This window comes from Colius striatus, chromosome 14 (genome assembly GCF_028858725.1).
Source record: "Colius striatus isolate bColStr4 chromosome 14, bColStr4.1.hap1, whole genome shotgun sequence".
Taxonomy (NCBI): Eukaryota; Metazoa; Chordata; class Aves; order Coliiformes; family Coliidae; genus Colius; species Colius striatus.
Window position 1 is genome coordinate 4,773,298 of NC_084772.1, and position 15,681 is coordinate 4,788,978.

Consider the following 15,681-nt stretch of genomic DNA (forward strand, 5'->3'; position numbering starts at 1 on the left):
CTGATTAAGATCTTGCAGCAAATGGAAAAGGGTCAGGCTGTTTACACATGAGATATCCAGAGAATCATGGTCCAACAGGTATTTTTAAAGAACATTCTTTTCAGTAACAAAGGAAAGAGAGAAGGAAGATGTTTTTTTCTGTCTTGTCCCCCACTTTCTTTAAGGAGGGAAGCCTGATTCTTCCCTGAATGCCCATGGACTAGGAATTCTGTGAAGGAACAGACAGTATTACTAAAGCTAAGGAAATAAAAACAACTCAGGAGCAGAGATGTTGTAACCATGTGAATTAGTTTGGATAACGAAGCCTCTTGTTTGTTGCTTTGGGTTTTTTTTTCAACAGAACCACAGAACTTTCCCATCCTTTCCATTAAAAAGCAGCACACCCTGCTGTACAGACACTGGCATGTACAATCAAGTCTCCAAGTGAATGGGGCATTCCAAATGCTACTGAAATTAAAGAGCCTTATGAGCTAACAACAGTGTTATAGCACAAGAACGTGCATCTATTTGTCCTAAGCCTGTGCATTTCAGTGTGGGCTTAAGTGTGAGATGATTCTATGATTTGAAACACAACTTGTACTGATTATTTGTCTCTGTGACAAAACTGTGAACCTGTAAGATCTGCAGTGAAGATGTTGCAGCACTGCTTCAGACTCTGTATTACAACACCCCATCACAAATCTCTTCCCTTGCACTTTTCACATGTATGGGAGAAGGGTCCCCTCACACAGGCAGATCCCATGAAGGAGCAGCAAGGCAAGACCAGAGGAGGAAAGTAAAGAAACATTCAAAGATCAGTGCTGACTAAGGTCAGGATTAAAGCCCAGCTATGCCAGAGATGGCTGCTTTCCTTTGGGAAAGGATGACAGCCTGTACTCACATGTAGAGCTCTCCCAGCAGCTTGTGGACAGGCAGCAAGCAGGAAACATCTTGGATAATAACTTTCCCAGCAGCTTTGATAGGTCTGTTGTTGGCATCCGTCCCTTCTCGTTTGCTTTTCCACCTCCTTGACTTCTGCAGGACAAGTGACAACGTGTTACTGGGGAGGAGGACAAGAGGTTTCTTGGGCCAGGGAACAAAACACAGGGGTCAGGAATAATGCAAGCAGCACCCAAACCTGCCTTTCAGAAGGTTACCATGGAAAACACCCATGACATGCCCAGGAGAACAAACACCTCCATCTGTAGGAAGTGAAAAGCAGGTCAAGGCAGAGAGCTCAAGGTCAAACTCACTCAAAAGGTATTTTGTGAGTTACCCTGTGAAAGCCAATAAGAGAATAAATCAGCACTGGGATGCCAGCAAACCTAGGCAGGCTTGGCAGGAGGATGCTTCAATTATCATTTCATTGGAGATCTGGTCTGGGAAGCCCCTGTACACAGACCACTGCTGGCTGCAGCCAACAGCAGCACAGAGACATGGGGGAGGCAGCTTCTGCTTGCCCTTCGCTCGAGGGCAAGCTGACAGCTCCAGACAATCTCTTTTGGTGCCTCCTTTCAGCATTTGAGCACATCCCTGTTCAGCATCAGGACAGGGCTCCCACTTCCTGCTTTATCAACAGCTTCAAACAAACAACTGGCAGATGATAGAGCAGGGCCCAAGTTTTCCTTGCAAGGGTCTTTAGCTACCATGCTCACAGCTACTTACATCTGGCTCAGAACAGAAGGTGGTGAGGGAGGAGAAAGGCGAGGAACCAACACAAGGGAACAAAACCAAGAAGCCAAAACTCCCAAATACTCCCTGTAACAGACACAGAGGCCATCTGAAGGCCCAGCTGTGCACAGCTACTGTGGCTGTGGGAAACACCACAGAGTATTTGGCTGGTATCCTGGCCTCTTCCAGCTCCTCGCTCTAGGAGGGTGAGCAGGAGGAGGGATGAGAAGCAGCACGACAGGCAGAAAGCACTGGAGCTCTACCAAGGGAAGCACTGGAGCTCTACCAAGGGAAGCACTGGCTGCTCTGCAGGGTTCCCAATTGCAGCAAAGGCTGCTTTGCAATGCTGCTGCCCTACAGCCTGTTCCCTCACTGACACAGGGAGACAACGCTCCTGTGCAGAGGGATCTCCCAGTCAGGCTGGGTTATGGAGAGTCTTCTCAGGTGAAGCTTCCTACAGCCAAAGCTTCCAAAGCAGAGCAGCCCTGAACTGCTGGCTCTGCAGGGCTGGCAGAGCTCCCCCTCCAGCACATCAGGGCTCCTAAAGAGCAGGATGGGCTATGGGCAGGGCAGGGCAGGACTCAGACCTGTGAGCAAGGACACCTCTACTGTGGGTGTCAGGGCAGCTCTGGAATGGCTGGGCGCCAAACTGCCCTGGCCCCTGATCACACAGCCCTGTGAGAACCTGGGCAGGCTTACTGCAGAAACAAAATGCCCTTTAAAAACCACCCTAAAAACTGCAAGAAATTAATTCCTTCTTCACTGCCTGCCCAGCCCAGGCTTAGGTCAATGTGCTGAGGAGCCCTTGCCACATGGAGCATACTGCTGGCACATGCCACAGGAAGCAAAGAAGGTCTGGCCCTGAAGTCACTCTAGATAATGGGCTTGACACAAAGTGAAGAAGGTGTTTCAGACTTGAAGGAGGGGATTTTTTCCAAGGATGCCCATGTGACAGAGCATCACCAGTTGCCCTGATCTTCCATCACTCCCCAGGCTAAGGCAGACCAGAGTGTGCATCCTACCCACTACTCAGAGGTGCCAAACTCTGGTGGAAACAGGGCTGTCAGCAGTCAGTGTTATGGGAAAGTTTGTCTGACTAGGGCTCCATTCTGTTCTCTGCCATGTCCCCTCAGGTCCTCATTGATCCAAATAGAATTTGCCTGCAGTATTTATCTGCTACATCACTCTGAAGCCAAGAAGCACTATGCAGTGGAAGGTGGCTAGAACGTGGTCAGGTGGGAAACAAAGCTCTCTTCAGCCCATCAGTTCCTCATCAGGACACTGTCTGGATCAGCTCTGGCTCTCTTGCTGGTGGGCAGACTATATCCCTGATGAAATATAGTTGTTGTATTACAACAAGCTTCCCAAATAAGAGTGGCACCTGCACCTCATCATCCCTTGTCAGGGTAGGCAAACACTGGGTCCAGCAGTGAGGAGCTGCTGATGCTGCCAAAACCAATACTTGAGCAAAGCTGGGGAGCCCCAGCACAATGATGTGTCATCAGGGCAAGAGTGCTTGCACTGTCCTGAAAGGGCTACCAGGCTTTCCACAACAAAAGCTGCTATTTGTGCTGGGTCTTAGCAGCTATTCAAACCTAGGCTTGCAGATGCAGAACCACATTCTGTAGGTCTACCACCAAGAGCTTCTAGAGCTCGGCAGGTAACTTGGAGAGCAACTTGCCACCTCCTGACCATCTGTAAACCAGCTGCCCTCAGGACTTGCAGCTTCTCTGCCCCTCTGTCATTTGGAATGGATTGAACCTGCTCCTGCCCTCTGCAAGAGTGGGCTGAAGGAGCCTCCCAACAGGTATTTCAAAGACTACAAACATGGACAACGTGTATCACTCTCCACAGGTCATTTTTTTTGGAAGAGAATGGCAACAAATGAGGATGAGAATGGAGAAGAGATCCCACAGATGGCTTCCACTGCTCGCTGATAGCAAATCACCAGACAAATGGAGACACTAAATGTACTGGGACCCCGTGAAAACTTGGGACTCACAACAGAATGATTCTCCTATCTTCCTCTTAGTGCTGCCTATTTACTGGCAAAAAGGGAAGCCCTAATTCTTGACTGGTGCAGCACTTGAAGTAGTCAGTCAGTGGCTGTATGCCCTGCTAGTACTACACTTCCATGACAACTCCTTCCTGCTCCTCGAGCTGTGACAGAAGAAAATCATAAAGCCACATGTAGAGCCACCCTTAAAAACATCTGGGTGTTCTGTAGTTCAGGTTTGCCTCAGCTACAGTAAATAAGTGTTAGAAAAAAACTACCATCAGAAGTAGGGGAACCATCACAGATGAGGTAAAGCTCATCACCACCAGCAGAAGCTCTGCTTTGAGCCAAGTCATTGCTGGCACTAACTACTAGCTCTCCCCCAGGCAGTACTGGATTACCAGAGGCAAGGAGAGCTCGTGCTTGGGTCTGTCTGGCCAAGGCCCACCACAAGGTTCCTTTCTCCCTTCTGTTTCACCTTTTCTCCCAGGAGAAACTCCCACTGTGGTGTCATCAAAAAGTGTCTCTGAGGCTCATGGGCATTAGGATAGAACAGAACATGTGTTTTTTCCTAGGGGCACAGGTGACGAGGAAGAGCAGGGAACATAATGGAGTTGAAGCAGAAATCAACGTGCATGCACCAAGCTAATGACTGACAGCTGAAGGACAGAGACACAGGTCTTCTGCACTGCCCTGCACACTTCTAGCTCTTTCTGCAGCCTAGAGTCCATGCCAGGGAGAACTGCATCTACCCAGCTGCTTAAAGAGAGAAAGAAAAGAAAGAAAACAGCTACAGTGACAGTAAATTAAGACTCATCAGTTCCTCAGAGCACCAGAAGGAAAGAAACCAGAGCATTTATGACAATCATGGGGTTGAAGGTGACAGCAGGGAACAGCACTGAATAATGACTAGACAAGCCAGCCTGCACCTGCACTACCATACCTCAGGCTGTCATTTGCTGCAATCTGAGGTGACAACAATGGCAGTAAAATGGGTTACATGTAGAAACAGATAGCCCAAGAATAAGCCACCAACTGCTTCGTAGCAACCACCATCATCACTGCATACTCAGCAGCAGTAGTTAGGAAATGCTGCCTGCCTGCTTGGAAAGGATGCTGACCAGTTGGGTGTGTGTGTCTGGCTCCTGCTGAGGCAGCCAGTGCTGCAAGCAGCACGGTGAAGTGGAACGTGCCTGTTTCTCATGAGCAAGATGTCAGGGTTTGTGGTATAAGCTGGTGTTAATAGTGCAAAGGGAAAGGTTGTTGTGAACAGATGAGTTAAACCTGCTCAACATCATGTTCAAGCTGCTTCTGATACCATTTTTCATTTCCTTTATTCTAACTACTGCCTACAGAGTAACTCCCCCCTGCAGGTCCTGTGTCTCTGCTTTTCAAATAATCCACATTTCCTATTTCCAGCATCTCCCACAGTACCAGGCACCTTCCACAAAGGGACTAATAAACTCTGAGGTGCCTTCAAATCAAGGGCCCCACAGCAAGAATACGTCTTTAGCTTCCATCAATTAATAGCTGGCACCTGCCCTGAAGCATAGGCATTTCTGAAGTGGATGTTAGTCATTACCTAGAGAGGAGGAAGAATTATTCCTTCTAGACATGCTAAGCTCTGGCTTCTCTGTGCAGCTTGAGGAAGGCTGAGCTCTGCCCCCAGAAGGCAGGCATCTGCTCTGCACTAAAACAAACCACCTCTCTTTGTGCATACCTGTGTCTTCACTTTGGGTGCTACCGCCCACTTTAGAGGGAGTGATCAGCCTCTTCCAAAGGTTACTCACACATAGAATTAGTCCTTTGAGGCTTGCACTAATCCATGGATCAGTTTTAAATCTATGTTGCACAACATTAGAACTTTATCACATCATGACTTACTCTTCCTCCCAAGCCATGCGTAAGGGAACTAAACCATGGCCCTTTGTGCACGCAGATCTAACACACCACAAGCTGGCAAGTTCCTTGCTTGGTTTCCTTTCTTTCCATCTGTTCCTGATCCAAGAGAGAACTTCATTTCTTGCCTTCACTGCTCACATTTATTAGCTCTTTGCAAAAAGCCTTAAGAGAGTCAAGTAAATTACTTCTGGTCTCTTTCACCTAATATTTGCTAGTATAGTCTTAGAGACGTTGTAATGAGGAAGGCTTGATCCTATTACACCCAGTTAAATTAGGTGTTACAGGACTCTATTTTATTCCCTGCTGTCTTATGAAGAGACAGCACAAAAGACAGTAGCTGTGAAAAAAACAGCTGTTCACACAGACATTAAGGAAAAGGGACTTAAGGAGATCATCTTTAAATTGAAATGGAGTTTCCTAAGCTTTGCCTGTGCTTGGCAGATGAGTGATGAGATAGTAATTGCCCAGATTTACAGCACAGCTTGAGCACTGCTGATATCATTGAGATGTTCACATGAATGATGTTCAAGGGACACGTGGACCTGACTGACAGAAAAGGACTGTCAAAGTAGTCTCTGAGCGGCAGGTGCCAGGAAAAGGGAAGTACCTGCAAGTGCAACCACTCAGACCGAACACAGGGTGGTGTGATTCCAAGGGCTGGGAGGAGATCACAAATTGGAGAGAAATTCTATTTATTGCTCCAGGAAATAAAGAGTTTTATGGTGCAGTGAACTGAGAAGAGGCAGCTCCTTTAGTGAGAAGACAGATCATTGTCAGCAACTCAATCAGTGTGTTTGTTCCACAGCTCTTAGGTGATCCTCCCTCTCCAGTAAGGCCTCCTCTGTTTTAGAAATGAGGTGTTCTAATGGTAGCCTCATCAGTTGGTTGATGATGCACAATAATCCTTCAGCTCCTCTGCAGTGCACTTTGTTTCTTAGAGATTAACCTTTTCTTTATACTTCTAACTACCCCTTGGCAGCCTTTTCTGACTGCTGGGCCAAGTAAAACAGACATGTTGTAGGTCAGTATCTGTCCCCTGCAAACTAGTGTCTGCTCCTCTCCACTTACACATGCATCCACTTGTACTGAAGCTCTGGGCCCTGTGTGGAGTGCAAGTCCCCCACTTCTGTGCAGGTTACTCAAAGGCAGGCAGGTGGCATTTTATTCTTGGGCCCTTGGGCAGAAGACAGGGTTATATCAAGGACAGTATTAGCACAGCGCACAGTACCGGGAAGTCGTTAATTGCTTGTATGGACCAACGTCGCCGGGCAGAGCGAGGAGACATCTGTATGTGAAAACGTTATACCCAAGAAAAGGGAAGAAAGACACCAAGAAAATTAAAGACAAAGGTAAATAAACTGAAACGAAAAGTGCCTTGAAGCAGCAGAGTAAAAGATACTGTTCCCCATGGTTCCGTTACACAACAGACAGTTGCAAACTGTGACCCCACTTTACCCACACACGTTACCTGCGGCCCTGGCGCAGCAGAGGCTGCTGTGTCTGTGCCCACACCAGCCTCTGGGGGAGGCTTCAGCACCCATTAACCTGAATAAAGTCTTCCACATAGAGCTGCATTACAGCAGGAAGCACTGACCTCCTTCACGTGACCTTGCTCTTACCATGAATTGACAGCAGAGTAGAGGACAGAGCCCTGGTACCCCACGTGCCAGACTCCTGTCCTGACCAGTTTCACCATTCTTGGCTGAAGAGGAAGGCAACTAAGTGCAAACTGCATCATTTTTGCTGCAACAGCTGCTCAATGCCATGGCACAGGAATCTGCAGGAAGCTAAATAAACACTCCTGCTTACCCCCATATCCCTTTAACATCCAGGACTTCATTCACTGGGACCTGCTGTCGCTGTTCACTTTCATTTTACACAATAAAAGCCACATGTCAGGATATCAGAAGGGATGTAGAGACTCTGCTACTTAGCAGGGCCAAGTGGATATTGTCATTATGGGTTGAGGAACTCATTCAGGTTGAGTGAGCAATCAAATTCACTGATTGACTATGCAGAATAGCTCCAAAGCAGGCTTCCAGTGCAAACTCACTGACATTTCATTAAGTACTCAATGCAGTATTATGGCAACAATAAATGGAACCTCTCAAAGCACATTAACTTGTGCACTCACTTGAAATAAGTGAGTTTCTGCCACAGTTATTTAAGAGACAACACAATGAGAAGGGTTATTTGTATTGTGTGCAATTTATTTTGCATTTCTTTCCAGCTGACAGGCAGTCAGGACCATCAGCCATGCCCTCAGCCTCTATGCAAGCCAGGGAGCCGAGGGGTGAGGCTGGCAGGGCCTCACAGAAAGAGAGAGAAGACTGTAGCTTTGTGCTACACTTTTCTCCTTCAGGTCTCACAGGAGAAGAGGGTTAGTTGAAGGATATTTGGTATAAAGGAGAAGTAGAACTAAGCTCAGTCTCTCCACAAAGTCCTGCCCTTCTTCCATGTGCTGGGAGTTTAAGAGGTCTGCAACCAGGTGGACACCAAGCAAAACCTGAGGAATGTCCTGAGAAGCATCACTTTCCAAGCCTTGTCAAACTCGCTGACGGGAAGTCTAAGGACATAGCTGTCACCACCCCTGTGTACAGCTCTCCCCCAGACAAAGCTGAGCTGTCCCCAAGCCCCCACTGGCGCGGCCCACTAACTGAGGGGAGGAAAACACAGCCATGGCACCTTTCTTATGGGACATCCAGGTCTGAAGCACTGATAGCATTGCCACAGTACAAACACAGCTTCTCCTTTCTACTCTTCTTCAGTGAGGTTTTTTTTGAGGAGAGGAGAGGGGAGAAGAAAAGAGGAGAGAAAAGAGGGAGGAAGAAAGGAGGAGAGTGCATGTGCGAATAATAAGAAAAAGGTGTGTGTGTATACATACATACACACACACAGAGAGACACTTATTTAAGCAAGCAGAGAAAGTCTCAGTGCCAGATTTAGTTTCATTTTGATTTACTAAGGAGATCTCTGTTGTGTTCAGCAGCTCCCCTGCCATTATTTCTTTATGGGAATGACTTATTTCCTGTCTAGCAATGGGCAAATTAAATTCCATTTGCTTGCTTAATGGTAGATGCCAGTGGTTGTTACAAGGGATTTAAATTCTTGTTTGGAAGCTGAAGTTATAGATCAGAGTTTAACACCAAAAAAAATTCAATTTTTACTTAATGCAACTACAAAATCCCAGCTTCAGACCAAGGGGCAAAGCAGACTGTAGGCTTTTTCAAATCCTCACAGTGAAATGATGTAAAAATACATAGCACTGATCTAACAAAGGCCATGACTTCCTCTCCTGAAGAATCAGAAGCCCTTTGCTGAGGGGAGATGAAGTTTTTTGGGTTTGGGGTTTTTCTCCCCCCCTCAACTACTTCATTTGAGCTAGCTCCCTGCTAGGGCTCTTACACTTCTTCCAACCTAGCATGTGAGGAGCTAGCTTGGCAGGGAGAAGGAGAACACAGGAATTTTCCTTGGCTTGCAGCAGACATGGTTACACACATCCTTTGCTCTCTTGACATTTTTCTCCCACCCTGACAAAAGTCTTCTGCCATCAGTACAAGGGCTGGGGACACAGGTCACATGAAACTGCACCAAGCTGCTTCCACATGTTATTTTTAGCCTTGTCTGTCATCTTAGAGAGCTGTGTGGCAGAGACAAGCACGCTGCAGAGGACAGAGGTAGCTCTTTAAATAAACTCTTCTGCAAAGACTAGAACAGGCTGTAATGCTTGTACCAGGCAGCGCCATTTTCTCTTCACATCAGAAATTTGTGTGGGGAAAAAAAAAAACCAATAGAATGGGGAACCTGGAGTCTTCTGGGGTCTGTATGGAGACAAAGCTTGAAATGGGGAGAGGTTTGTCCCATGGCTGGTAGGTGCAATGACTAACTCGCATCACATAAGCAGGACAGTCCCAATGGGGTCAGCTGTCACGTCGAGGACTACAGGACAATTAAGACCTCTTTCAGGGCACAGAAAGGATGAGAGGTCAGGGCTCAGACATTCTCTTTGGTTTCAGGACAGGAGTTCCCCAACTCCAATGCAGTGGAGACTGCAGACAGCTCTTGGCTTTCCTTTGGGCAGCTGGAAGCTCTCCATTGCTGCAGCAGATGGGGGCCCTTAACAGGGACAGTGGGCAAACTGCTCAAAAGCCTTGGATTCTCAGGCTCTCAGTGGAACCTTACGGTGTTTTTGCAAGCCAATTTACCCACTGCTGAAGCACAGAGAATTTGTTTCTGCATGGCTCATTACTCCTACAGCATCTGTTCTGGGCACATCAGGCCCCCAGCTGCTTCAGAACTACCTTATTACCCTTCCTTACCCACTATATCCTGGAAGGAAACAATTCCACTTTCCCCCAAAGCCTTGCTTGTAAACAGCAACAACCACAAGACCTACACCTAAACCAGAAGTGTGTGGATTGGAAGAGCTTTAGAGAATCAGGTAGGAATTAAGTTTTGTTTAAACAGCCCAAATGGGCACATATCCCTGAAAGAGACATCTAATCAAAATAACTCAAATATAACACATAATCTAGAAGAGGTTGGCAGTAAGCTGCAGAGAGCCACGACCCTTTGCAGTTACACACATTAGGGATTACAGAGAAAAGCAGAGTTGCCTCTGTGTACTTATCTGGAAACTATAACCTCTTAAACATGATATTTTAACCCTACATAATGCAAAGGAAAACAGTGTGGAACTGAAGGAAGCTGTGGTGGTCAGTGTAGAGAGATATCAACATAAGCAGGTTAAATGCTAGAGAGGCTCAGTAAAGGAATTCCTGACAGAAGATAAATCCATGTGACACTTTTGCAGAACTGCCTGTAAAAGGAAGCCTTCTGGAGAGGAACATGAAGCTTCTGTTACCAGCAATGCTCACAGCTATCTGAAAGGAATACAGATCACAAAAGCTGAAATGCTATGGAAGCCTTTCTGGTCTGGTACTTACCCTCTCTTTGTAGTAGAAGGAGCTAATGGAGACCTGCTCCTTCTCACTGCGTGTGGGACTCCCGCTGTACAACCGCAGGTTGCCTGGGGTCTCTGTGCGGATCTTCATGGGAGTGATGAGGCCGCTGTGGTACGCTGACAGAGCTGACAGGGACCTGGAAGCCACAGAACGCTGTTTCAGGAGTTTTCACACCCCTCAAACTGCCCTGGAGGTTCACACTGACATCTCTAACCCAAGTTGCTAGCAATGTTTTAGGTGTTCTGAGAGGAGCCTTTGCTGAGGGCCAGTGACAGAACTGCTCGGGTTCTGTGTGCAGGGCACTGCTAACGCTAGAGGTCAGTAGCATCAGCATAGGATCCCGTATTCTGTTCTGCTGCCCGTGACAGCGACACGGGGCACTGTAGGCTCCAGCACAGATAAAGGCAAGGCAGGGGAACTCACCTGGGGGTAGGCTCCGTAGGGGACACAGCACGGTGCATCGTCATGGGTCTCGTGAAGTACACCAGGTACCCTGAAGAGACAGACGTGGCATTAAAGATCATGTAAGGAGAGGCAGACTACCCAGGGGTGGTTTGCAACAGGGAAAGCTGCTCGTTTAAGATGGAGTTAAAAGGCTGGTGTCTACCCACTACCCTGAGCACTTTTAAGCTACAAGTAGACAATCTCATTTTCTCAACTGGAATTTACTCCCTGAAAACCCATTAAAGTGTGTGTTTTGTTGAGAGGACTGTCTTAAAAGCACCAACTCAATTGGCTTACAGGTGTTAGAGAAAAGACAGTGAAAGAAAATGAGCAAATACACACTCATTGTTCAACTCTTCACCAGAACTTGTTGAGTACTTTGATACTCCAGTGGTGAGTGATGCTTAGCTATGCAGAGAAACCACTGCAGCTTATACAACTCTTCAAAGGATAACTCAAGACACCTGAAGCCAGCTCCAAAGCACTCTCTCACAAGCCTTACCCTATTTGTTACAGCATCTTGAGTGTCTTCAGCCATTCAGGCTTGCAAGAGTTTCAGGAGTCTGCAGGTTTCACTGAGCCTACTCAATGTAATACTCTTCTGCTTTACTTTTGCTGGGAATTTGGTGAGGCCTGTATGAAAAGCAGCTCTCAAAACATGCTCAAACCAGGTTGTGGTTAGGTCCAGAGGAGGCATGTTTGCATCTGAAATAGCTCAGTGAAACTTCTCAACTCTTTCTTGGATCTTAGCCTGCTTTTTAAGGATGCTCTTTGCACTGCACACTCTCCTGGAAACCTAGACATGATTCCAGAAACCTAGACATCTCCCATTTAGCAGAAGCTTCCCAATGATCTTGAGAAAGCTATTTTGCACATGAGAAAGAGTGTAGAATCAGGAAAGAGTGGTTAGTAACAAGAATATGGCTTCAGCAAAGGGTAAATTCAGTCCTAAATCATACTAATTTTGTGAAGACCGAGAGCCAGGATACGTCCAGCAGTTTGATGCTGGCAGGAGGGAACTAGGCAAGGAAAACAGCTAAGCCCAGTCTTCCATAAAAGGCCTGTCGATGCCTCTGGCACGCCACCAGCCAAAGGCCACCTCTTCAACTAGTCCTGAATTTCCAGATCCTAAAATCTCACACGCAATACCAACTGCATACAGTTGCTAACCTGTCTCATTACCTAGAAACTGACCATCACAGCTGTTTCTCCCTCAATGCATGGCAGTGACCAAAGGCTCATTTTGTTCGGAGGCAAGTGTTCCCCATGATATCCAAAGGACCATTCCCCAGGTAGCTGTTGTAAGGTATCAGCAAGGGGGCTAACCTGCACCACAGAACCTGGCTCCAGAGGTCCGTGGAAACGGGATGTTAGAGTCTTGGTAGGAGCCATAGGCATTGGAGACCCGGGCGAACGTGGGCAAGGGGGGTGTTACGGAGTTTGACAAAGCGTAGGGATTGCTGGACGTGCTGTCCTCTTGGTTCTGAAACAGAAGTTACCCAAGGTCACACCCCTGCTGCCACGGGAAGGAAAGCCAGCACAGCACCAAGCAGTCTCACAGAAGGTGCTTGTCTTTGGGCCAGAGCGGATTAGCACAGAGCACAGTTACTGCTCCGGCCATGGAGGCACGTGCAAGCACATTCACCTTTGAGGGTAGGGCTTCTCTGGCTGTTTGGCCAGAGGGATCTCTTCCAGCACAGCAATGCTGAAATACAGAGCTTGACTTGGGGTGAAACAGTGGGGAAACTACAGAGAAAATGTGACCTTCAGACTGGATATGCTGTCAACACAGGGAGCTGAGCTAACCCTGATACCTCAGTGATGCAAGGGAGATAAAGGCTCTGTAAATAGGAATGTCACAACTTGGGAGGGGCACAAAGACAAGTTGGGAGTCTTGAAGCAAAGAAGGTAGGTGATGTGATATACTGGGGCATCTCAGGCCTATCCATAGGAATTTTGTCAGAAGTCTGCATTTATTTAGATAAAGAATGTTACAGCTTAGGTTCAAAGGAATTCTTTAAAGGCAGCAGCGCCTGGCCTGAGTCATCAGATTTCCACACAATGGAGAAAGGTCCCACTCTTACAACATCACTCCTGAAATCAAACAGAACTATGCCTTTGCATGTAAAAAGTGCCCTTTAAATAAAAAACATTGGAGAGTCTCCAATCTTTTCCTGAATGCTAAAAACACCCACTGTGGTACACTTCACCCACACAGACCTAATACCTGACACTTTCATGCTGAGGACGTATCACAGATCTCTCAACTAAGGGCAGAGTGTGACTTGGATTTATCTGCAGTATCATCCCTAGAAAACCTCAGCACAAGGCTTCAGGAAAAAAGAATAACAAACTTTAACAGGTTTATTTTAAAGGGAAAACCCCAAAGACCCTAGAACAGGACTAGCAGAGTATCTGACTAGAACTGAGGAGGTAAAGACATCTGCCACTGCCTTTCAGACAAGAATGAATCCATAAGCTCCCTGAGGCCTCTTATCTTCCCTCACAGATGATAACCATTCCCTGGCACTTTGAGATACACTCAAGAGCTGGGAAGTTACCATGCACCACTAAGATGCTCCAACCCCCCATCATTCCTGCTAAACTGAGTTATCAGTAAGTTTGCAGAGCTCCCCAAAGCAGCAAGCCTTCAGGGCCTCATTTTCAGAAATAAAACACATCTAATCATCTGCTCAGTTTTCTTCAACATCATCCAGAAGTGCTTACACAAATGGAATGGCCAGGCACAGGGGTCTATTTACATGTCTAATGAGGCTGGACTCTCACTGCAGAGTCAGAAGTGTGGGATGTGGGAGAAGACAACAAAACTAGGGCAGAAAGCCCACAGAGTTCTCCATACCACAACAGACTCCAGCCAGGAGACCAGCTGACGCAGGCAGGGCTCCAGGCAGCTCTGGTTCCGCTTCACTTTCTGCAGAGAAGTGTCTTTCAGTATCTGGAATACACACAAGATGCAGTTTGAATCGTGGTCACAGCCACACTTTCCCCACATCTTTTTTTTTTCTCTGCAGAGTAGTTAAGATGCCATGATCCAGAGATCTCAAAGACATTGCCTAACACTTACTGGGGCCACACTGACCCACTGGTGAGGCTTCATATACATTCCAGAACACTCTGAGCAGTGCTACTGTAGCCCACATGTTCCATATCAGCTGTGGCAAACGGGATCACATTTTTTTTTCAGGAAACCAAACTGATTCATCAACTTGTTGCTGGGAAAGGGGTTTCATCAGCCATAGGATTTCCTATACCACATGATCAAACAGCTGGTCTGGAGTTAGCAGGGCCTGTGTAAAAAGTACCCTCATTTTTAAAAGTTTGTGGAGGAAACATCTTTCTGCAGCTGGACACTTAGCCACTCATTTTGACTGTTATGGGGTTGAGGGCAACTGCATGAGGAGAAGGGTGTTAGGGATCCTCAAGCAATACACATCACATTGGAACAGAGTAGAAGTGAAGAACACATCTTTAAAAAGAACCAGTGGAGAAAGGCAAATGCTGGGCTGCAAGGCCAATAAAAGCCTCATTCTAACTGCTCCACAGTGTACCACTTCAAAGTGTATGTCTTCAGCAAGGTCAGATGTTTAACTGTGTCAGTAATATCAAGTGCCCAGCATTTGTGTATTTATAAAGACAGTGTATACTGCTCACACACCTTCAGCAGCTTTGCCTTCATGGAGGCAGTGATGGAGGTTGGGTTGATGAACTGGAAGGATGGTGCGGCATTATTGGGATACTGGACAGGGAACATCACCAGCATCCTGACTCGGTGGTTGCCGCAGTGCACTGACACCGTACAGCTACGACTCACTGCATCCATCTGTGAGGAAAAGCAATTGCTCTCTAGTTAGATCTCCAATGATTTTTCAACTTACAGTGGCTTAAATTCACACTGAGGGGATGATTCCTCTGCACACCCCTTAAGTCATGCTGTTCTCAAGGGCAGAGAACACAGTGACACAGAAACCCCAGGCAGACATGGAGAGCCTCAGTGCACACTGGCAGACTAATATCCCAGCATCTGGAATGTGCCCACGAGCCAGCCCAGGCAATGCCAGGAATCCCCTCCCCGTGAGCCAGCAGAATGCAAGTCTCTACCTCCACATTGACATTTCGGATCTGCACGTTGATCAGGGAGAACTCCTGCTGCAGCGTTTGAGGCAGTCCCAGTTGGTCTGTTTTCTTTCCCACCAGAGGATCATTCAGGAAATCTTCTTTTAAGGCTGACAGGAAAGATGGAGAACAAGTTGAGAGAAGTTAGAATGGCCAGACCTCTAGCACTCAATGCCAGGGGGCAGCCACGACAGGAGGCTTTCCTCTGCTCTTCTGACACAAGGAGAAAGGAGTTTTACCTTGCAAAGACCTACAAGCAGGTTTAGAGGCAAGCTTCTGAGCCTTGCTTCTCAAAAAACACCCCAAACCTCTCTGCTCACAGGTTTCTCAGGAAGGGTATAGAAGCTGCTTGAGCTTTGTACAGCCCTACATGGTCTGTCTCTACTCATTTGAGATCCCTTCTCCTCCCTAAAAGCACTGAGAGTCACAAACAGCTGAACTGGAGCCTCTTGGTTCAGCAGGAAAGAGCCGCCAAAGCAGTCTCCAGGAGGAGCTCTCATCTTTGGGAGTCACACTGCACTCCTGGCTTTCAGGGCATGCTTCCAAAGCATAATAAGGCTTTGGGAGAGAGAAGAGGGTATTTCTGGCCCT

General features: G+C 47.2%; 1 protein-coding gene across 2 annotated transcripts in view; it reads right to left on the reverse strand.

Annotated features, from left to right (window-relative positions):
• The window catches only part of WDR59 (WD repeat domain 59), a 48,461-nt gene that overhangs the window by 8,857 nt on the left and 23,923 nt on the right, over nt 1–15,681 (reverse strand). Inside the window, exons 13-19 of one of the 2 annotated variants that reach the window (XM_062007711.1) lie at nt 15,076–15,200; nt 14,633–14,797; nt 13,817–13,912; nt 12,283–12,439; nt 10,936–11,005; nt 10,495–10,648; nt 881–1,014 (exon numbers count right to left, since the gene is read on the reverse strand). In XM_062007711.1, coding sequence (XP_061863695.1) covers nt 881–1,014; nt 10,495–10,648; nt 10,936–11,005; nt 12,283–12,439; nt 13,817–13,912; nt 14,633–14,797; nt 15,076–15,200 — 901 coding nt within the window. Of the gene's footprint in view, nt 1–880; nt 1,015–10,494; nt 10,649–10,935; nt 11,006–12,282; nt 12,440–13,816; nt 13,913–14,632; nt 14,798–15,075; nt 15,201–15,681 lie in introns of those variants that run through there. The other variant, XM_062007712.1, reaches the window with a different exon arrangement.